Source organism: Ceratotherium simum, chromosome 34 (assembly GCF_057802395.1).
Source record: "Ceratotherium simum simum isolate JZ-2026a chromosome 34, ASM5780239v1, whole genome shotgun sequence".
Classification (NCBI taxonomy): Eukaryota; Metazoa; Chordata; class Mammalia; order Perissodactyla; family Rhinocerotidae; genus Ceratotherium; species Ceratotherium simum.
The window spans coordinates 1,334,627-1,356,354 of record NC_141933.1 but is presented as its reverse complement, the minus strand read 5'-3'; the positions used below and the strand labels follow the sequence as shown (position 1 = coordinate 1,356,354).

General features: G+C 54.3%; 1 protein-coding gene across 3 annotated transcripts in view; it reads right to left on the bottom strand.

The window, feature by feature from the left end:
- Positions 1-1,382: 1,382 nt before the first annotated feature.
- The window catches only part of DEAF1 (DEAF1 transcription factor), a 35,729-nt gene continuing 15,383 nt past the window's right edge, over positions 1,383-21,728 (bottom strand). For 2 of the 3 annotated variants that reach the window (XM_004441048.3, XM_087422436.1), the window contains 6 exons: positions 21,120-21,246; positions 19,866-19,994; positions 19,047-19,175; positions 16,802-17,049; positions 5,696-5,785; positions 1,383-1,852 (listed from right to left, as the gene is read on the bottom strand). In XM_004441048.3, the coding sequence (XP_004441105.1) occupies positions 1,748-1,852; positions 5,696-5,785; positions 16,802-17,049; positions 19,047-19,175; positions 19,866-19,994; positions 21,120-21,246 (828 nt within the window). In that variant the 3' untranslated portion in view covers positions 1,383-1,747. The remainder of the gene's footprint in view (positions 1,853-5,695; positions 5,786-16,801; positions 17,050-19,046; positions 19,176-19,865; positions 19,995-21,119; positions 21,247-21,728) is intronic. The other variant, XM_087422435.1, reaches the window with a different exon arrangement.

Sequence of the window (21,728 nt, the reverse complement as noted above, 5' to 3'; positions counted from 1 at the left end):
GGCACTGTGGGGCTGCGCTCCCCACATTCCCGGCCGGGGGTATGAGCCCCGACTCCTCGGGCCTTCGCTTCCGAGAGGTAGTGGCAGATGAAATGCCAGGACGGCAGCCACTTACTGCACCAGTCCTTGTTAAAGAAACCCCGCGTCAACCAGCTCAGTCCCCAGACAGAGCTTCTGGGGAGAAGCTCCCGCCACCTGGAGCCAGGCTCGGCCGGAGACAACAGGCGCCTCCTGAGCTCCCGCGCTCGCACCCCTTTTCCTGTCTGGACTCTGGCCGCCCCCTTGCCTCATCCTGGAGCCAGCGTCCCAAAAGGCAAGTCTCCAGGGCGCTATGGACTTGGAAGAACCTTCTGGAAGCAGGAGCCTGAGGAGGATGCAGGCCTGGGAGAATTCGTTCATGCCCACAGTGGCGTGATCGTGGAGGACACACAGCTCACAGAACTGCTTCAGGGTGAGCGTCAGAATCAAAGTCTGTAAACTGGTCCTAACCTTGGCAGTCGAGCTAGGCTCACCACCGTGGCACCCCCGCCATGGAGAATCTTCACCTCCCCCAAGGTAGGAAGGACCTCGGAGCCTCCTCAGTGCAGAGAAAACAGCGACCACAGGACCACGGCTCCGGGGCCATGAGGGCTTTTCTGGAAACCTATGGAAGCATCCAGAACATGAGTGACTGCTCCTTGGCAGCACTCTTGATCAGCAGCAGAGGCAGGTCTCGTTTCCAGAGCCAGCTGAGCCTGATGCCCAAACGTGTTGGTGGCGAGTCCCCAGGTGCTGGCCCTGGCTGACCCCCTCCGTCCTCCTTGCCCAGCTCCTGGGACAGGCCGGGCGAGGGCAGTGAGAAGGGGCAGAGACACAGAGATGCCCCGGGCACAGGCCACACGCATGCTCTGAGGTCTCCCAGCCCGGGTGGGTCAGGCCCCGCTCCCTGCCGGGCTGGGCCAGCCGGCGTGGGAGAAGTGAGGTGGCCGCGGGCGCCCGGGGCCACCCAGTGGTGGTCAGTGAGCCTGACCTGTGGCCCTGGCCACAGGGCCAGGCTTGCTCCCGATGGGCCCGCGTTCTTGGGGTGCGGTCTCGCCCTAAAGGGAAGGAATGGCACTTCTCCAGTACAAACAGGCCATCCCCTCGCGCTGGCCACGGAGGCAGCAGGTCCAGATGCCCCGTCACCTCAGAGACTGGACAGGCGGCTCGGCCTTCCCGGCGGAGCCTGAGGAACCCACACGCCTGGGGCAGTGCCACCCTCGAGCTCCCACCTCTGCTCCAGCTCCTCGGGTGACAGACACCAGGGGAGGACGCTGCAGTGGCCTCGCCGACCCCACCGGTCAGCGCACTCCCTGAACCTCAGCCTCCAAGCTGCGCCAACGGGATGACAAACCTGAGGCCGCTGGAGCTGGAGTCCTCCGTCCGGGCGGAGCAGGGGGACATCACCTTTATTGACAGACACATGTATGTACACACGTGTTACACAACACGACACACCCATGGGTAAGACCGGACGCTCATGATCCAAGGGATAAAAAAGAGCACCGAGAGGAGGCGCCGAGGTGGCCCGGGGCCACCCGTCCCCACGGCCCCAACCCTCCTTGGGCTTCTGGCGGCATTTTCATTTCCAGGGCACAGGTCACTTAAAGTCTGTTAATAACTTGGCCAGCAAGTTTCTTCACCTTCTCCTCAACGTCCCCTAAAGTCCTCAAGGGGTCCTGGACCTGCGACAGGCTCGCGGCACCACGGAGCGGGACCCGGCGAGCTCTCACACAGTGACTTTCTCCATCACGCTCTCAGTGACGTGGACTTCGTCCGCCTGGACGGTGACGGCCGCCGACTGCCCGCACATGTGCTGGTGGTCCTTCCAGTCCTGAAAGGAAGGACACCCACGTTACCAGGAGCTGCCACCAGGGCCGGAGCAGGAAGTCTGCCCCAGGAGCACGGCCTGTGAGGACTGCCACCCCGAGGCTGCAGTCCTGCGCCAGCCGTGTGCCCAGCCCGCCCAGGGGTCTCTGCCAAGCCCAGCCTTGCCCACCCTCGTGTTTAAGGGACCAGCTCAAAAGGCAAACAGCCCACGAGCCTTGAAACACTGAGACCCTGACACATGTCCATGCTCTGACCCCTGTTCCCTTTCAGGGGAGACAAGAAAGAAGCGTACATGCGGAGAAGCGCTGACAGCTGACACGCCGCCCACGGTGTTATTATAATTGAAAAAGAGAAAAAACAAGGCTGCAGCCAGCCACGTGTCTGCCGGAGGGTTTGGTGGCTGTGGCTCATGGGAAGATAGGGGACGGCGTGGGCGCTGAGCGGGACACCAGCTCCTCCACGCCCACCGTGCCCCCGCTCTGGGCAGGTGCCGCCATCAGCCCGGTACAGGCGGGACCATGGCGAGGGCCGCCCCTCGGCTCTGGAGGAGGCGTGACGGCAGGGAAGACGGCCGGCCGCGTGAGTCAGGACAGGGGTGCCCCAGACACACGGCGGGCGAGGGCTGGCAGCAAAGAAGGACAGGACGGATCACACGCGCGCGCACACACACACGCACACATACGCACACACACAGGAGCATCCCGACGCCCACGGGGGCAGTTCCTGGATGGAGGCACTCCAGCTGGTTGTCTGCTGGCCTGTGTTTTCCAAATTTTCTACAGTAAGTGTACCTGAGTCTCATAACAACAAAGTAAGATTTGAAATCATTATATCAACAGAATAAAACCTTAATTTGAAAATTACCTGAAAGGAGACTCTGATATCTACGCAGTATGTGAAAACGTCAGGCACGCCGGGGCCACGTGCACGGCCTTTCACACCATGCATACAAATTAACTGAAAATGGATCATAAACCTAAACATAAGAGCCAAAACTATCAACGTTTTAGAAGAAAACAGGAGATTTTCCTAACCTTGATTTAGGTAAAAGTTCTCTGACGCCATGGTGTGATCGCCATCAAAAAAATTTTTTTGATAAAGTGGACTTCATCAAAATTAAAAACTTTTGCCCTGCAAACAACACTATTAGGAAAATAAAGAGACAAGCCACAGACCGGGGGAAAATATCCGCAAATCGTACACCTGATAGAGGAACACGGAACTCTCTATGCTCAATAAGAAAAGAATCCAATTTAAAAATGGGCAAAAGATCTGAACAGACATTTCCCCCCAAAAGATATACAACTGCATAATAAGCTATAAAAAGATGATCAGTCAACATCCTTTGTCACCAGGGAAATACAAATGACAACTCCCTGTGACACGGCTGCACACCCACCAGAACGGCTGTCATCAGACAGATAGTCACGAGTGTTGGCGAGGACGCAGGGAAACTCTTATATGCTGCTGGTGGGAATGTAAGATGGTGCAGCCACTATGGAAAACAGTTTGGAAATTTCTTAGAAAAGTTAAACATAAATTTTCTATATGACCTAGCAAGTCTACTCCCAGGTACCTAGCAAAGACCAAAACATACAACCACCCAGAAACCGGTACATGGATGTTCCCAGCAGCATTATTCACAATCATCAAATCGTCCAAACAACTCAGATTCCATCAACTGAGGAACGGACACGCACGTGGTCCCTCCACAGAGTGGAACATCACTCTGCCATAAAAAGGAAGCGCTGACACCTGCTCCGAGGCGGCTGGACCCTGAGGACTTGCTGAGCGAAAGCAGCCAGATGCAGGAGACACCTGCTGTCTGATTCCTGTTACGTGAAATACTCAGAAAAGGCAAATCTCTGAGAAAGAAAGGAGATTCGGGGTTCCCAGTGGCTGAGGGGGAGCTGAGGGGTCTTTTTGGGGTAATGGAAAGTTCTAAAACTGAATTGTGATGTTGGCACAACTACAAATTTACTAAAAATTGTTGAATTGTACCCTTAAATGGGTGAATTTTACGGTACGTAAATTATACCTCAATGAAGATACAGAACACACACGTGTGCACACACACCCCTCAAATGGGATTTGTAAAGAAAGTAAAGTCTGCAAATTAAAACCCAAAACAAGTCATGGTCCTTGTCCAACTCGTGAAAAGTTGAGCGACATGAACCACCTTCCACGTCTTCTGAGGAGCACACAGGGCGATAGGGGAAGCCGGGGCAGGCAGCACCGGGAGGCGTGAGGGCAGCATTCACCATTTATCACAAGTAGCTGGGCTTGTCTCTTTCAGGTCCTACTCACTTTGGATCACTTGTGCTCATTTTGGATACAATATGAGAATTACGGTTTCTGAAGTTCATTTTATATCAGTTTAAGTAAATAAAACCCAGAGCATACGTCTTCATCAAGGCAGCATGTCAAAGGCGGACGAACTTCACCTAATGGAGGGAAGAAATGGATCTCTGTCGACAATTTAACCCGCCTGGTTCGTGAACAGAGGGCCCCAGACTGTAGCGTGCCTTCACACCAAATGCCACCTGGCCACAACAACTCCATCAAGAAATAAACCCACGAATCTTCCTGTGGCAGTTCAAACTCAGGGAAGATCTACAAGCCAACCCCGTTCAGATCACAGCGCCAGCACAGAGCCTGTCCCTCCAGCCACTGCCACGTCTTAGCTGCTCCTCCCGCAGCCCTGGGCACACGCCACAGCCTCGCAACATGCAGCAAGACAACCGTGGATGCCTTTATCTCAGCGCACAGCCTGGACTGAAACTTCAGGGGAAAGCTCCTGGTTCTATTTCCTAAGTCTCCAGCACCCAAGACGGGCCAGGGCTTAAGAGCAAACCTGGGGGGCAGGTCTCGCCCCCACAGATGCACTTAGAGGCCGCAGAGCCCTTGGGGTTCCAAACGCTCTCGCCCACTCTCAAGGGCCGGCAGGCAGGTCCCCCGGGGTCCTGCAGGATGCGAAGACACACTCATTCCTCGTTGTCTGTCTCCCCACAGCACCCCGGGAAGCCCTCAGGCATCCAAAGACCCCAGAGGTGGGATGTGCCACGTGCCCCATATGCTGGCCCACCTCCCGCCTGACACCTGCTCCTCCTGAGGGTCTCTGCTGAGAATGGAAGAGGCTTCAGGAAGCCACCACGTGGTGCACCCCTGGCTGGGGAGAGACTGTGTCCACAGACGCAAGGCCACCTTGTTGAGGCCGCGTGGCGAGGCCAATGACTAGGTGTGCACCGTTCATCCACCCAGCACCCTGCCTTTTTAACTTTGGGCAGTTTCTAATGGGCACAAAGAAGAGAGGCTGACACAGCAGGGCCCACGCTCCTGCACGCAGCCCTCACTCTGAGTAAGCGTGGGAGAAGCTACAACAAGCTAAACTAGCAAGCGCTCCTCTAGAAAATCTGCCCTTTCACTTCCTTAGAATCAACGGCCGAATAATGGAAACAGAGACACGTGTGAACAAGCACTGGGACTTCACGATCTATGACGAGGCGCCCGGGGCCGGGAAGCACTGACCATGACAAGGTCAGAAGCCACTGCGCGCGGCGGCCCCGACCCCGTGCTGCGGCAGCTCGGAGCAGGGACCCCCGTGGGAACAGGGCTCCGGGGCCTTGCACGGCCACGGCAGACTGCACGTGTGGCTTCACAGGGCGTTAACGGCGCCTGCAGGCACCACGGTGGGGCCGATGCCCAGGGGAACGGGCTGCAGTGGACCAACAGCGCTGCTGCGGAGGTGGGGCCCCGCCTTCCGGAAGGAGCCTGGGCGCTCCAGAGAGGCCCCAGGGTGCCCGTGTGCAGCCTGTCACGGCGGAGTGGGGGTGGCAGGGCACGCTACCTTGCGCTGGCAGAAGGTGGAGCAGTAGTTGACCTTGTGACAGCCGGTGCACTCGCTCAGGGCCTCGCGGCCGCAGTTGACACAGGACTGCTGCAAGAAACACACAAGAGCGTGAGCGTGGGGCACCTGCGCCGTCACCCGAGACGCGCCGTGCAGCCGGGGAGCTGCCCCATCTGCCTGCGGACGCTGACGCACGCGTGCCCATCCCCAGGGCTGCCGGACGCACACTCCCTCTTCCTCTAAGGGGACTTGCACTCAATGACTGGGAAATTTGTCCCACGTCCACATGTAACCTTTTCTCCAGATCTCAAATTTCATCTCCACCGAGGACAGAAACCAAACCTGGGAGTAACAGAACTTTCAGCCACCGAGAACATTTCCCAAGCGTTTGTCCAGGCCCTGGAGACGGCCCGCTGGGCCCGGCTGCCGGGGGCCCATTCGTGGGCTCTTGTCAACCGCTGCCCCTAGGCTCCACCCCCTGCACCCCCCAGCCCGAGCTGATCCTTGTGGGGCACCGAAGTCAACGTTTTGTGTGCTTTGTCCCTAAATTACACGACCGGAGCTTTTTCAACCCACTGGGGCCCACACACAGGTAAGGAAAGCCGTCCGCGGTGGGCCTTGGCGGCCTGACTATCCAGGAGCTGTGAGCTCTGCTGTCAATTCTCTGAGGTGGAGACATGTGCCAGGCCCAGGAGGGGCCCAGGTGAGGCCCGGCGAGAACACCCGGCAACCCTGAACGCAGGCGGGGCCTTTGCTGACGGGTCATCGGGTCGGCGTGTGACAGCACAGACAGGTCCGACACGCCTGTTGACAATCCTACCAAATCCCACGTCCACCACAATTTCTGCATGTGTGTACAGAAGAGCAAACCGGTTCTAGTTTCTGTTCTGAATTTCAGCTTCCTTCTTTGCAAAATGTCGTGTTTACTGTGACTAACATTTTTCCACCCATAAAACCACGCCCAGTGTGCACTCGCTCACTTCAGAAAATGTGAGTGTTAGGCGGACTCTGAGGGACGAGCTCAGTGCCCCGGCTTTATTTGTTTTTTTTATAAGTTTATTTATTTATTTTTTTTGTGAGGAAGATCAGCCCTGAGCTAACATCCATGCTAATCCTCCTCTTTTTCCTGAGGAAGACTGGCCCTGAGCTAACATCTGTTGCCAATCCTCCTCCTTTTTTTCCCTTTTTCCCCCCAAAGCCCCAGTAGGTAGTTGTATGTCATAGCTGCACATCCTTCTGGTTGCTGTGTGTGGGACGCAGCCTCAGCATGGCCGGAGAAGCGGTGCGTCGGTGCATGCCCGGGATCCGAACCCAGGCCGCCAGTAGCGGAGCGCGCAGTGCCCCGGCTTTACATGACAAAGTCTGTACCACAGACAGAGGCAGCCAGGGACCGCGAAGGTCTGGCGCAGCTTGTGGCATCCCAGGCGCGAGGCTCCGGGCCCCACACAGGGAACGGCCACAGGGCGGGGTGCTCGGCGGGAGGGCGCCCGGTACACACTGAGCCCACACAGCACAAGCCTTCGTCACCGTCCTCGGGGGCTGCAAGTCCTCTGGTGTCACACTCGTCCCTCTGACGGCCGAGAGCACGCACTCACCTGGACCTCCCCTACTTGTGCCCTTCACACCCAGCACGGTTCTTGGAATACAGTAAGCACTTAATAAACAGCTTTGAACTAAATCAAGAGCCTGCCATAATGAATGAGACCTGACAGGGCTGGCGCCTCTCTTGCAGAGTAAGTACTTACAACCCCTCGGGCCTTCCCCGACACACCCTTTGGGAAAATTATCTTTTAACAAAAAATACCCTGGGGTATGGATCAGAGTCAGACACAGCAGCGTGAACTCAGCTCCATGCACAAGGACAGAGGGCCAGGGACGGAAATACTGAGAGCCGTGTCTGTACACACGTCTCCGTGCTGCCGGCTGAGGCCCAGAAGCCACGACACCCGGGGGCAAGGAGCACCCCCGCCCAGATCTTGGTTCCTAAGACCGTCCTCCAGTGAAGGAACCTGGGCCCCTTGGAGAAGCGGCTGGTTCAGGGCCGGGGCCGGAGATGCCCAAGGTGGGCCTGGAGCTCTTCCAGCGCCAGAAAGGAGGGAGGTGTTCAGAGACACGAGGATGGGCGTGGACACGGGAGCCAAAGGGGCAACCATGTGAGCACAAGTAGCACACGTCTAGGACAGAGCCCCACAATAAAATACATACAAATGAGCCCACCCCGATACAAACAAAGAAATGGACAAAAGACAACTCTCCCATGCAGAAGATTCCAGAAATACTCCTAGCTCCCCCCATCCAAGAGGAGTGGACCAGCTCGGGGACCAAGTGTGGGGAGGGGAGTCACTTTAAGGGGAGAAACCTCTGGGCCCACATACTGCCTGTGATGCCCCCCAAAAGGTATATGCTGAGCCTTTGGGTACTGGGGCCTTTGGGGGTAGATGGGGCCATGAGCCTGGGGCCCCATGCCGGGATCAGTGCCCTTACAAGAGAAAGAAACCAGAGGGCTCTCCCCAATGTGAGGACACGGTCAGGAAGAGGCCTCACCCGCACCCAGCCCGCCTGCAGCCTCCGCTCGGCCGCCGGGGGGCTGAGAATAAACACCTGCTGTGGCAGCTCAGCTGGCCGAGCCAGGGCCCGAGGCGAGGCCCCTGCACGTACCCCTCCTCCCTTCTGCACTATGCTATACTTACCTCTTAAAAGGGAAGTTAGCAAGATCAGAGAAAGCCTGAGAAAGGGCTAAGAGACACGGACACAGACCAGGGGAGGAGAGATGGGGCCAGAGCAGGCACACCGGCCCCAGCCTGGGGCCGTGGCAGTCGGCCCAAGACCTGCAGCCACATGGCCAGCTTCTGCCAGACACCATGCCCTTGATGGGGAAGGGCATCTGCTCTTCTGCCCTGTTTAATCTCTGCAGAGCTAATTACAGACACACGAATGCAAACACCCCATGATTAAAACTGGCAAAAATCTCCTTAATAGTTTCAGCTGGGCTAAACTTGATTTTTAACAAAATCCCAAATAAAATGTCAGGGCAGGCAGCCCCAAACCTTCCCCCCCGCTGCTGCAAGGGCCTGCGTTCTCACTCCAGAAGCTCACGAGGGCGGCTTCGTGCAACCTCTCTGATTCCCACAGCCTTCTCGCGTCCTGTCTTTCTCTCCCACGCCCCCCAGCACTCTCGGGAAGACACAGTGGAAAGCGCCCTACAGGATGTCTCCAGGCCAGCAGTTGTCAGTGTCTGCCTCTCCAGCCCTGGACTCTTTCCAACATTACAATCAAATAGAAGTAGGACTTGCAAATAACAGCATTGTGATGGCATAAGAGCTTCTTCCTGTGCTCCAACGGTAGAGGCTCAGGGAACAGAGATTCATGGCCATTCTGGCTGATGCTGAACTTTCTCGTCACAGCAAATCCCTCAGCAGAAAGCCACTCAGCACTCTCCGTGGGTAACAGCCTAGACGACATGTGTGCCCCACTGGCCTCCTTGCTCCTCTTCCCCACGACCCACACTGTCCCCAGCCCCCGCAGGCTGCTCCTCACCACTGTCTCAGGGGCTTTTAGGGCCGTGGTCTGAGTCCCTTCACTGGCACGCCGCTCACGTCGGAGCCTCAGCAATTCCGACCACCCTGTAGGCCCCGTGAGCTCCCTGGAGAGTGGAGCTGGGGTCATCTGCTCTAACTGGAGTCACCGTCTCACAGGGACCCAGCGCCCAAGGGCTGGGTCATCACGGAACCACAGTGATCAGAGCCATTGCCCCTTGTGAGAGAGGTTCAACACACCATGCTGAACACAGTAACCCTGTGTGCAAGCAGGACCGTCAGCCTGGTCACCCCGAGAAGCAGGGCTTCACACCACCAGCACACGGACGATGAGACTCTGTGTCCGAGCCGCACAGCGTCCACCCCGGCCGGTGACACTGACTGACGGGAACGGACGCATGGCACCTGGCCTCTTACAGGTTATGTGCTCGGCCTTCATAACATTACTCGAGAATGCCACATCCTGCCGACAGCTTGGGAGGACACGCGCGCCTGTCACAGCTCCAGCCTCTCCCAGAGGCTCAAACGGGGGGACGCTGGCAGCGGGGGCAGCGGAGGCTCAGGCTCGGCCCTCTAACTAAAAGGCTTAGCATTCTTCTACCAAAGAGGGGATTTTGAGGATAAAAGGATTTCATGTCGCATTTCTTTCTTAGAAATACATAAAATTACAAATAATATGCAAAGCCCTGCTTTCCAGGGGTGGAGAAGTCGCCAATCCAGCGACAGCAGATGTTCCTGCTGACCCCACAGCCCTGATGTCAGCACCCCCTGCCCAGGGGCGGCCTGGTGATCAGGCCAGGGACAGAGCCGGGAGGCTAGGGACAGACTGCCACCTCGTCACGTGTTTTGGGTCACAGGAATTCAGCTTCTAGACCTTTTAAATGTGAAATGAGGATGAAAGTGACTATGAGCTCATCGGCTGTTCCTCTGCGACAAATAAAACTCACAGCTGACTCACAACATTCCCCATTTCTCCGAAAGTTACCAAGATACCGGATGAGGCTAGAAATACTCCGGTATGTTTTAATCCACTTTCGTTTTCATCCCATGTCTCATTTGGAACTTTCACTGAAGGGAGGAAATGTGTCTAAACTATAAATTTTACTCTGTGAAAGAAAGGTCCACAAAATTGGCAATGAAAAATGTAAAACTGAAAGTCAAAAATACCGTCCTCTTTCATTTCCTTGCCAGCACGAAGTTCAGCTTTCTGTACAGCCAGTGCCCTGACCCCGAGCTGCCCGCCCCATGTGCGTGGGGAGGGAGAGGCCCGGATGCTCCAGGCCTTAACGGGAGGAGGCCGAGGAGGGCGCGGGTGGACACGGCAGGTGTCCCCAAACGCAATCTCAGCAGCGGGGGGCCGCCCTCCACCAGCCACCCTGGGGAGGGGCGAGCATAGCCCAGGTCCCTGGCTGGGAACCCAGGGTTCAGGGAGCGTTCCAAGTCAGAACACAAGTGACTGTTTTCCAGTTTACGCTTTTGCGTACAACCTGAATTAGCGAGACACGTCAGACGCTCCTTCCTTTTCATCCCCTAGACACGCCCCGGGCAGCTGTGCGGAAACAGGCTTCTTTACCTGAAGGAGGGACCAGCCAGGGAGCTGGCAGCTGTCCCCTGCACGGCCTGGGCCTCGGGGCACGCAGGGAACGGCCACACCTCAGGTTCCTGTCCCTCCCTTTAAAATGATCTCAAATCCCTTCTGATTCCGGGAGAAAAATCGCAAAAACCAAAAAGAAAAATTACAAGAACCAGCAACACTTGTTCAGTGACTAGGTACCTGCCACATAACAGGCGATCAATACTATTTACGGAATCAACAAATAACCTTAATTGTTACAATTACATTGATTTTTTTAAAAAGTGCTTTTTCTAAGGTAACATGAATAACCCAATTTTAAAAACGGGCAAAGGATCTGAAGATACGAACAGGACATACAAGTGGTCGAGAAGCAAAGGAACAGAAGCTCAACGTCCTCAGTCGTCAGGGAGATGCACACCAACGCCGCAGTGGACACCACTCCACACCTACGAGGACGGCAATACTCAGAAACACCGTGGGGAGGAACTGCAACCCACACACACTGCTGCCAGGAACAGGAAACGGTGCAGCCCTTTGGAAAACAGGTTGGCAGTTCCTCAAAACGTTAAACATCACGTTACCATATAACCCAGCAATTCCAAAACCCACGAGAACTGAAAACATACATTTCTACAAAAAGTTGTACACAAATGTTCAGAGCAGCATTCTTCAGCAGTATTCACAATAGCACACAACGAAATATCATTCAGCCATAAAAAGGAACGAAATCCCAATACATCCTACAACATGGATCCACCTTGAAACATCATGCCAAGTCAAAGAAGCCAGACACAAGAGAATTCATATTTTATTTTATGACTTCATTCCTAGGACGTGTTCAGAAGAGGCAAACCCACAGAAAGCAGATCAGTGGCTGCCAGGGCCTGAGGGGCGGGGTAGGGAGTGACTGCTAATGGGTCTGGGGTTTCTTTTGGGAGTAATGAAATGTTCTGGAATTAGACAGTGGTGGTGGTTGCACAAGTTTGTGAATATGCCAAGAACTACTGGATTGTGCCCTTTCAAAGGGTTAATTTTTATGGATGTGAATTACATTTCAATGAAGAAAAAATATTTCTGCTCTTTCATTATGCATATTAGGGATTTATCTGAAGTATACGATCAGAAACACGTGAAAATGGGAATGTGTCACAACAAGCAAGACGTCTATAACTGAAAAACCAGACACAGTTAAGTATTAAACGTCAGGACTGGTAAAATATTTATAACCTCAAATACATAGAAATTAAATTATCAAAGATGGGTTACACAACAGCATGGTACCACTTTTGCTACGTGTGTCCCACATACTATTCAAACACAAAAAGCACGACTGCAGACCGACCGTTCTGGTAACGCCAGGGCAGCCCGTGTGGGGCTGACCCTCTCTCAGACAACTGTGGACGTGACACAAAAAACAATGATTCAAAGGCTCAAAAGCAACTAAAAGCACACAGGAACTGGAGAGGATTCAACCCAAGAGAAAGGAATCAGCGGCCACGAAGAATGTGGGGGGCTTTTCCACGAGAGGTATGGGGGGCTACAACACCAACAAGGGGCCACGGTCATCTGGGCTGAAGGGGCAGTAAAAACCTCGGGCTTTCCAGTAAAACCTAGAAAAGCCACACCTCCCCAGATGCAGGACTAAGGAGGTGTCAGACCTGCCCTAACAAAGCATAACGACAGCCACCACAAGGTTAAGATGACTGGCTAGGAATTCAACTGCTTTTTCCAAGGAAGATAACAGAATCCAACACAAGTCAGAGTCTCTACCGTGAATAAACCAAAATGTCCAATAAACAACCAGAAATTACTGGACATGTGAAGAGAGGAAAATAGGATCCATCAGCAAGAGGAAAAGCAGTTAACAGAAACAGACCCTGGGATGATCCCAATGTTGGGATTAGCTAAGATTTTAAAAGACTATTATGAAAACGTGCAATGAACTCAAGGAAGAGATGATCGTACTGAGTAGCCAGCTGGGGAACAGAAGCAGAGAAAAGGAAACCACAAGAAGAACGGAGTAGATTTTCAACTTAGCTGCCTCTCGGCAATGCAGGCAGCATTCACTGTTCTCTGCGACAACACAATCCTCGGGCATCTCTCCTCGCACGTGAGCACGAGGGCATGCTTTCTCAGGAGAGGAGGGGGTGACACAGAAGGAGGGGCTCTCCTGCAGTTCCCAGCACAGGCCAGGGCTGTGTGGGTGTCAGGACACCCAGTGCAGCACTGCCCAGCCACAGCCCAGGACACGGTCCCTCTGCAAACCTGCAGCCTCGGTCTGGCAATAACCTTCCCGCAGCCCCTCACACAGAAACCAGAGCCCCTGCATGGTCCGAAGGCTTCCTGCCCGTGTTGGCGCCCGGAGCCCCTGGCATGCCCGCACCATCAGTTCCTGACTGCCTGCTCCCCCAGCGACACCAGAGGGTTGCCTTTCGCTTGCCCAGAAACTCCAGACCAGCAAACTTCTCTGATATCCTGAGAACCACACCTTCTGCCTGGGAGATGGAGCCCCTTCCTCGTGCTCTTCGCTGGGTACTTTCCATCAGACCTAGCGGGCCATGTAGTTTCTCGTATCCTATAGTAACTCTCTCATCATAGTTGATGATTCTTTAAACTTTCTGTTTAACCTACCATTTCTAGCTCCTGACTGGACTCAGAATGCTAAAGAACCAAACAGAAATTCTAAATCCAAAATTCTAAATCTAGAAAGCACAATAAGTGAAATGAAAAATATACCAGAGGGGCTTACTGGCATATTGGAGACCAAAGGAAGCCTCTGTGAACCTCAAGACTAAGCAATGGCAATTATCCAGTCTGAACAAGGGAAAGGAAAAGGATTGGGAACCAAAGGCCAGAGGCTCATGACCCACAAAGCACTGCCAAGCAGTCAAGACACACGATACCTGTAAGTGAAACGAGGAGACGGAGAGACAGGGCACGAAGAATATTCATAAAAACAGTGACTGAAAACCTCCAAACTAGGGGAAAACCAAGATGAAGATCCAGGGAGCTCAACCGTGTTAACGTTGTCTCTTCATTTCTGCATCTCAACGCCAGAACGTGCCTGGGCCCTGCTGACCCTGGAGGGGCAGTGAGCTAACTCCCGGAAACAGTCAACAACTCCCGGGAGCTCGCCGTTCAGATGTAAACCAGCCAGTCCAGAGCCCACACCCCGACCTCCTCCTCTACAGGGCTCTCACACTCCAGGCCAGTGGGCTTCTGCCCTGATCACCCAGGACAGGTCCCAACAACCAGGGACAGCCCCTAGGCCCCAGAGCCCACTGGCCAACCCTAAGCCTGCTCACCCTGCTGGGTCCTTCCCATGGAAACCACAGTGAAGGCTCTTGCCCACCTTTTCCCTGCTCCCTCTGCCTCCTGACTGACCTGGTGCTTCCTCAGGTGGCCCGGCGTGGCCCAGTGTGGCCCTGCGTGGCCCAGCGTGGCATGGCATGCCTCTTATTTCTAGAGAACTGTGAGTGTAAACTTTTTCCTCGTGACTGTCATCCTGTATCTGCGTCACTTAGCCCACCTGAGGAAAACAATTCCAGACACCCATAAAACATCAGCAAACCCAGGAAGCTCAAATGTGAAGAAAACCGCAGCCAGGCACCTCGTAGACAAACTGCTAAACACCAAAGACAAGAGAAATGCTTGAAGCACCCAGAGGGACGTTACACGTAGGAGACAAAGAACACAGACAACGGCTGAAACCACGGGGACGAGATGACGAATGACATCTTCAAAGTGTTGGAAGAAACAACGGTGACGACTCGGAATTCTGTTTCACTCGAAAATGTCCTTCAAGAGTAAAGGTGAATGGGGGCTGGCCCGGTGGCACGGCGGTTAAGTTCGCGCATTCCACTTCGGTGGCCCGGGGTTCACTGGTTCTGATCCTGGGCACGGACCTACTCACCGCTCATCAAGCCACACTGAGGCGGCGTCCCACATAGAAGAGCTACAACTCTACAACTATGACATACAACTATGTACTGGGACTTTGGGGAGAAAAAAAAGAGGAAGATTGGCAACAGAGTTAGTGCAGGGCCAATCTTCCTCAAAAAACAAAAAAAGAAAAAAAAAAGTAAAGGTAAACTAGAGACATTTCCAGATAGACAAAGGCCGAGAGGACTCCCAGCCACCAGACTTTACCACAAGAAATGCTAAAGGGAGCTCTTCAGGGGCAGGGGAAAGATTCGAACAGCATATTAACCACGCTACTAAAGGCCTCCCAGGACCCCGTCCAATAACTAAGGAAACCTTCTCAAGTGCACGTGGAATGTGCACCAAGATAGAGCATGCACTGGAACATAAAATAAGTCTTAATAAATTTAAAAGAATTGAAATTGTACAGTATATTCTCTAACCCAAACGGAATCAAATTAGAAACCAGTAGTGGTAATAAATCAAGAAAATCCTCAAGTACTTGAAAATGTTAACAGTCATTATCTTTGGGTAAAAAGATTACAGATTTTTTTTTTGGCCTTGATGCTTTTCTCTTTTCTATAAAATTCAGTGTTGAGTATGTATTAGTTTGGAATTATATTTTTTTAAAGTATTTTTAAATTATCTTTCTTCAACAGCAGAAGCAACATTTTTCTTCCTTGAAAACAAATTAAAATTAAATTTTAATTTAAATTAAATTTAATAAGAGATTAAAATCACATATTGAGAAATCATTTCCAAAATTAAGAAGCTGAGAAGTTTTTCTTTCCTCTGATCTATAAAAATTAGGAATAAATGAAAAAATTTTTTCTTATATAGATTTTGTACAAAAAAATCAATTTGACTTTTGTTTACAAACCGAGGTCCCCATTTACCGCAACTGAGAAAGCTCACGTGAAAACACGTCACTACTCTCCCATTGCTCGGCCTTCCACTGCCCACCCAGGATGCCTTCTCCGGGCGGGCTGAGGCGCACAGGCCCTCACTGCCCCCTGTCTCGTCCCAATCCTGTAACTCGCGGGGACTCCCAGGACCACCGCCTTCTCTCCAGGGGACTCTGACTACGCGGCTCATCCTGGGCATCTCAGTGGCGGCCCCACCCGCACCCTCAGTCGCCTGGAGGGCTGCAGCCTCAAGGCATCTGAAGACCTTATAGAAAGAGCAGCCAAGGGGCTGAGTGACTTTTGTGCTGCAGGAACAAGAAGCTGCTGGAAAACATCCTGGACGTGAAGCTTTGTCAACCTCGATGCCACGCACGGGACCCCACTTCTGAAGAACGCGCTGGAAGCCGGCAGTGAAATACCCGTGACGAGGAGGGTGGAGGAGACGGTCTCCGCGGGGCGCTGAGGTGCAGGTGGCAAGAGTGGGGCCATGAGGCTGCGCACTCGGAACCGGGGACGTGCACCTGCCCCGACAGCCGCCACAAAGACCCACCAAAGGACGTTTCTCCAAACTTAACAAAGTACAAGACACACGGCGACTGCACAACGACACCCTGCAAGTGTAAACAACGTCCACTACAGGCAAGCATGCAGAATGGCTGGTGTGTGTGCAACGGTTCTCCCTTTCGAAGCAAACCAGTCTTACTTATGCAAAATGCAAACACTTCACCAATAACAGCTGTCACTTATCTATAAGAAAACCTTAATATATGAATGATTCTTTTTTTTTTTTTTTTTGATGAGGAAGATTGGCCCTGAGCTAACATCCGTTCCCAATCCTCCTCTTTTTGCTGAGGAAGACTTGCCCTGGGCTAACATCCGTGCCCATCGTCCTCTACTTTATATGTGGGACGCCTCCACAGCATGGCTTAACAAGCGGTGTGTAGGTCCATGCCCACAATCCGAACCTGTGAACTCCGGGTCACCAAAGTGCAGTGTGTGAACTTACCCACTATGCCACCAGGCCGGCCCCTATAAATGATTCTCTGAGTCCTCCTTTTCCAGGAAGGCAAGGGGCGGGCTCTGTAAGCCAATGTAAATAACGACTGCGGGCCACAGCAGCCAGCGGAGGCGCAACCACGGCCGCCATCTCTGCTTGTGCTAACCTTACCTCTTTCCGCTCTGCATCTGCCTGAACTCGAGCCTGGGCCACCGCGGCTTCCCGGTAGGAGCTGGCCTGCTTGGCTTGTTCAAACAGCGTCTTCAGTTGCTGTGCAGTATTGAGCAAGGAATTGACCATCTCTTCCAGGTACAGCCAGCTCCGCTGTTCTGACATCTCCAGCCCATTGACCACGGTGGGAGAAACGGCTTTGGTTGGGGTGGAGGGGGGCACCGCCAGGGCCGGCAGCGATGTCAACACTAGAATGTTTGAAGCAAAATAAAATAAGAAATTAACACATTTCCTAGCTTCAGAATGCCCTCCATTCAAAGTTCTCATCAGATGTCGGAAAGGCAGGTGGTGAAGTGATCGCTAGGCATAAATGGCACGTGACCGCCTCCGCAGACACCCCAGCAGAGGTGGAGACACCACGTGTTCAGAGCTCCACGCTTCACAATTCCTAATGCCGCCCCCAGAACACTCCTGCTAAGGCCGCACGTGTGTACAGGCTGGAAGTGGGACGTTCTATATGACACCGACACACCGCAAGCAAAACACGCCCTGGGCAAGGTGCACGAAGCAGCACAGAGCAGCGAGGGGGCAGGGACAGGTGAGGGAAGTGGCTGCAGACTGAATCGCAGCCACAGTACACCAGACAAAGAACTCAAGTCTCCTGGCTGGTTCCGCTCACTAGGAAGTCCTCCCGGACGTCTGTGCTCACACACGGGAAGTGACTAAGGATAACGAGAGTTGGGTTTCTCATGGTTGGAGAGGAAAGTTACAAAGATGGAAAGGGAAGAAATGAGAATGAACCCTGTGGTTTTGGACGGGAAATGGAGACAGACCTAGAACACAGATGCACATGTGGGCGCACACATTCCCTGCCTCTGCCCACTGATGGCTGGGGCAGAGACACCCCAACAGCAACGAGTGCACCCAGTGTGTGCTGTTAAGTGTCCAGCACCCAGCCTTCCAGGAAAATAACCCTGACTTGTAGCATTTGCCACTTTCCTGGTGTCAACACTCCACCAAGGCCTTTTTCCAGCTCCCAACTCGGGGTCAGTGGATGTGGGCTGGAACGAGACACACAGCGCTCGAGAGCCATGACGAGCAGCTCCAGCCCACTGCGAGCAGGGCCAGACCTCGGCTTTGAAACACCATGCCCCGCTAATGGGGTCAGGACTCCTGGAGGAGCCTCCAGCGCCTCCTTGTGCCAGAAATTAAGGAAGTGCTCCAAGAAAGATGAGGCAGGTCAGAGGGCAGAGAACGCAGCAGCAGTTCAAAGGGCTTCCGCTGGCCAAATCTGGGATAATCTGAGCATAAATAATGACACTAACAGGTTACAACACACTGAATACAACAGGAAACCACGAGGCCACACTGAAGAGAGTAAATGAGCACGCAGGTGGGCATGGGCTGAGGGGCGCCCGCATGCAGACCCTGCTGGCCACACAGGGAGGGCACACCTTCATCCAGGGCCGGGCAGGCCCCCTGGCCCCAGCAGATTCACCAGGGACGCGGCATGGCCGAGGGGCTCACCCTGGGCCAGGGGCTGGGGCCAAAGGCAAGGTGTGGGAAGGAGGCAGAGCCACTGGTGAGCTTTCAGGATGGAAAGAGTCTGAACAGGCAAAGGGGACAATGATGAAACAAGTCAGCGAGAATGAGAAGGGAGGGCATGTACTACACTTACGACAAGTTTCTATCTTTGCTCCATCGTCTGTAAGGGAGAGAAACGTAAAAATACAAATGTCCACCAGATGGGACAATGATGCTCCTTCAAAAAAGTCTAATGATACAGGCACGTGTCCAAAATCTGAAGCGAAGTGAAAAACCAAAATCCAAAGGCAGATGCAGTGTGACATCACCTCTAAGTCTCCGCGGGCGCGATGCCACGTCTGTGCCCCTACCCCTTCTCTCAGCAAACGTGAGTGCTGGAGCCGGCTCTGGGGCGGCGGGCCGGCCGGGGAGCGCGCAGCCTCAGGGCGCAGGCAGACGGAAGACCCGGCTTCCTCTGGAAGGGCCCCACAGCACTTAGGCTTCGTGGTCCACGGCCTCTCCGTGAGCACTCTGCCGTCACAGCCGAAGCAGCCTTACACGACACACACACTGACACGGGACCCGACTCACAAACACAGGCGGCCCCCGATCCAGCGCAGCAGTGGAAAAACCCCAAACCAACGGTACCTCACTCAGACCTTCTCTCACAAGAAGAATTCTGAGGCCACACCCCGCGTGCCGTGAATCCTTCCACACTGACCTATTTTGGGATGAGCGGTCGGCAGCGCTGCTTCTGGGAAGGGTGCTATCTGACAGCTGTCCTGATAGCCGGGGTAGTGGGGCTCCGGGTGGCCGACTCTGCACGGCGGCTGCACGCCGGCTTCCTGGACTATCAGAGAGAAAGGGGACAAGACGGCCTCGTGACCCAGCTGCCGGCTGCACAGATTTCAAATCTCAAACTGTCTACAGCTGCACCATCCAACGGGTGGCTTTGGGCCCCGTGTGGCTACCGAGCCCTGGAAATGCGGGAGTCTAAACTATTGAAATGACAGTATTTGGGATATATTGGGTGAAATAAAACACAGTACAAAAGTTACTTCCCACTGTTTGCTTCTACTTTCCCAATGTGGCCGCTAGAATGTTGACAACCACACACCATGGTCACATGTTCCTATCGGACGGCGCTCGTCTAGAGCTGGGGTCCCCAAACTCTGTGAGCACTGTCAGCTTTTCAGGTTCCATGGTCTCTGTCACTCCCACACCCCTACCTGCCCCACACCTACCTGCCCCCCACACACACCCCTACCCACCCCCCACACCTATCTGCCCCCCAACACACCCCTACCTGCCCCCCACACCCCACACCCGCCCCACACCTACCTGCCCCACCGCCACATATACCCTACCTGCCCCCCACACACACCCCTACCCGCCCCCCCACACCTACCTGTCCCACCCCCACATACACCCTACCCACCCCACACACCCCTACCTGCCAGGTGCCCGCACCACTCCCTACCAATGAAACGCCCCTGTTCGAGGCCCCTCTAAGTGCCGGGCAGGTGCTCAGACAACTTGCCTGTGGCTCCCGCGAAGACATCGCCCTGGGCCGGGCTCTCCGAGATCACGGCGGTGGCCTCCACGGTGGATGTCCGGTCAAAGGTCAGGGCGCCGGAGGTAGTGATCTGTCCTGAGGGGGTCACGGTGACTGGAAAGGCAGGAGTGCTTTTCACGGCACGGCCAGGCCCAGGCAGCTCGCCCCCCAGCACAGACCTCAGAAAGACCTCAGGAGCCTAGGGCCAAAGCGTGGACACAGCACACACCCCCCGCACACGCGCCATCCCCTCTGCGAGGACTCATCACACACCGGTGACCCTGGGGGCCTGTGGGAGAAGACCCAGGGCCGAGACAGACTTCCCTACACACCGTTCACACTGTGTGAACTTCGAACGTGTGAATGTACTGCGTCGGTGGGAGACAAAAAATGAAACTTAAAATAATTCAAAAACTACTTTGTAGTTTGAATTAAGAAAAGCATTTTCATCAAAGTTGAAGAAAAAGACATCCACTTCCCCACGCATTTCTGCTGCTCTAGCTCCTCCGGGCTGCCCAGCTCCCAAGGACACTCCTGCCGTTCGGGACGCTGCCCTGTCCGGGGTCGCCCTGCATTTACCACCCACGGGACTCGGGCCGAGAGAGCCAGCAGGGGCTTAGAGACACTTCTCCATAAATGCAAACAACTCAGATCCACAGTCTGACAAGCGCGTGAGTTGCTGATAGACTTTCTCCATTAGGGTCTCTCCCCATCTCTAAATCTTTCCCGCCCACCGTGCGGTTAAAAAAGCCCGATTTTCCCTCCATTCTCCTGACCCCCTTGCCCAGACAACGGCAGCAGATTTACCTATGACGGGGGAGCATTTCTAAGACTGCTAAAACCAAAACTTTTCAAAGAAATCTTCATTCGGATGGGATTAACGCTGTCGCCGCTCGGGGGCCTGGGCTGGCTGGACTAACCAAGGACTAGGTCTCCTGGTCCCCACGCTCTCAGCGGCCTGCACCCGTTTCCCCAGGAAAGCCCCGTCGAGGGCAGGCTGAGGAACCCAGGGAGATGGGGAGGCCTTTCCTGAGTGTGGGCTGCACGCTCGGCACGAGGGAGACCCCCCGCCCGCCTGGGGCCAACCCCCAGGGGCACAGGCAGGGCAGGGAGGGAGGAGAGGGGGTGCTGACTCTCCTGCTGCGCCACGGCGTCTGCTTTCACCCGAGGATCCCACGGCCGAACGCCATACGTGGAGACACACGGAGTAACGAGGGAGAGTGTCTCCCGCGAACTCACAGGTGGTGGCGGCGGTGGCGGGGAGCAGCGTGATGTTCTTCGGCGAATCCTTCTTAACCGGAGTTGTGGGCAGCTCGTTCTCCTTCTTGCGCCTTTTGTAGGGGACAAAGAGCCTGACGGGACCGCTCTGGGGGAGAAAGTGAGACGTATGGAAATGCTCGAGCGTGGACAAGGCCGTCTGTACTCTCGACTCCTGACCAGCGGACAGCCTCACCTTCTGGCTGCACAAGCAACACGGCGAGCTGCGCTCAACCATCTTACCTCTCTCTAAGGCCCCGATTCCTTAAAATGACAGAAATAGTACTTTCGCAAAGAATATATGACGAGGCCGGCCCTGTGGCTTGGTGGTTAAGTGCGCGCACTGCAATGCTGGCGGCCCGGGTTCGGATCCCGGAACCCCGGGTGCGCATCGAGGCACCACTTCTCCGTCCATCCTGAGGCCGAGTCCCACATACAGCAACTAGAAGGATGTGCAGCTATGACATGCAACTATCTGCTGGGGCTTTGGGGGGAAAAAATAAAATAAATAAAATTTTTAAAAAAAAAAAAAAAAAAAAAAAAAGAATATATGACGAACAGTGCTTCAAACCAAGAAAGGGTATCGTTAAC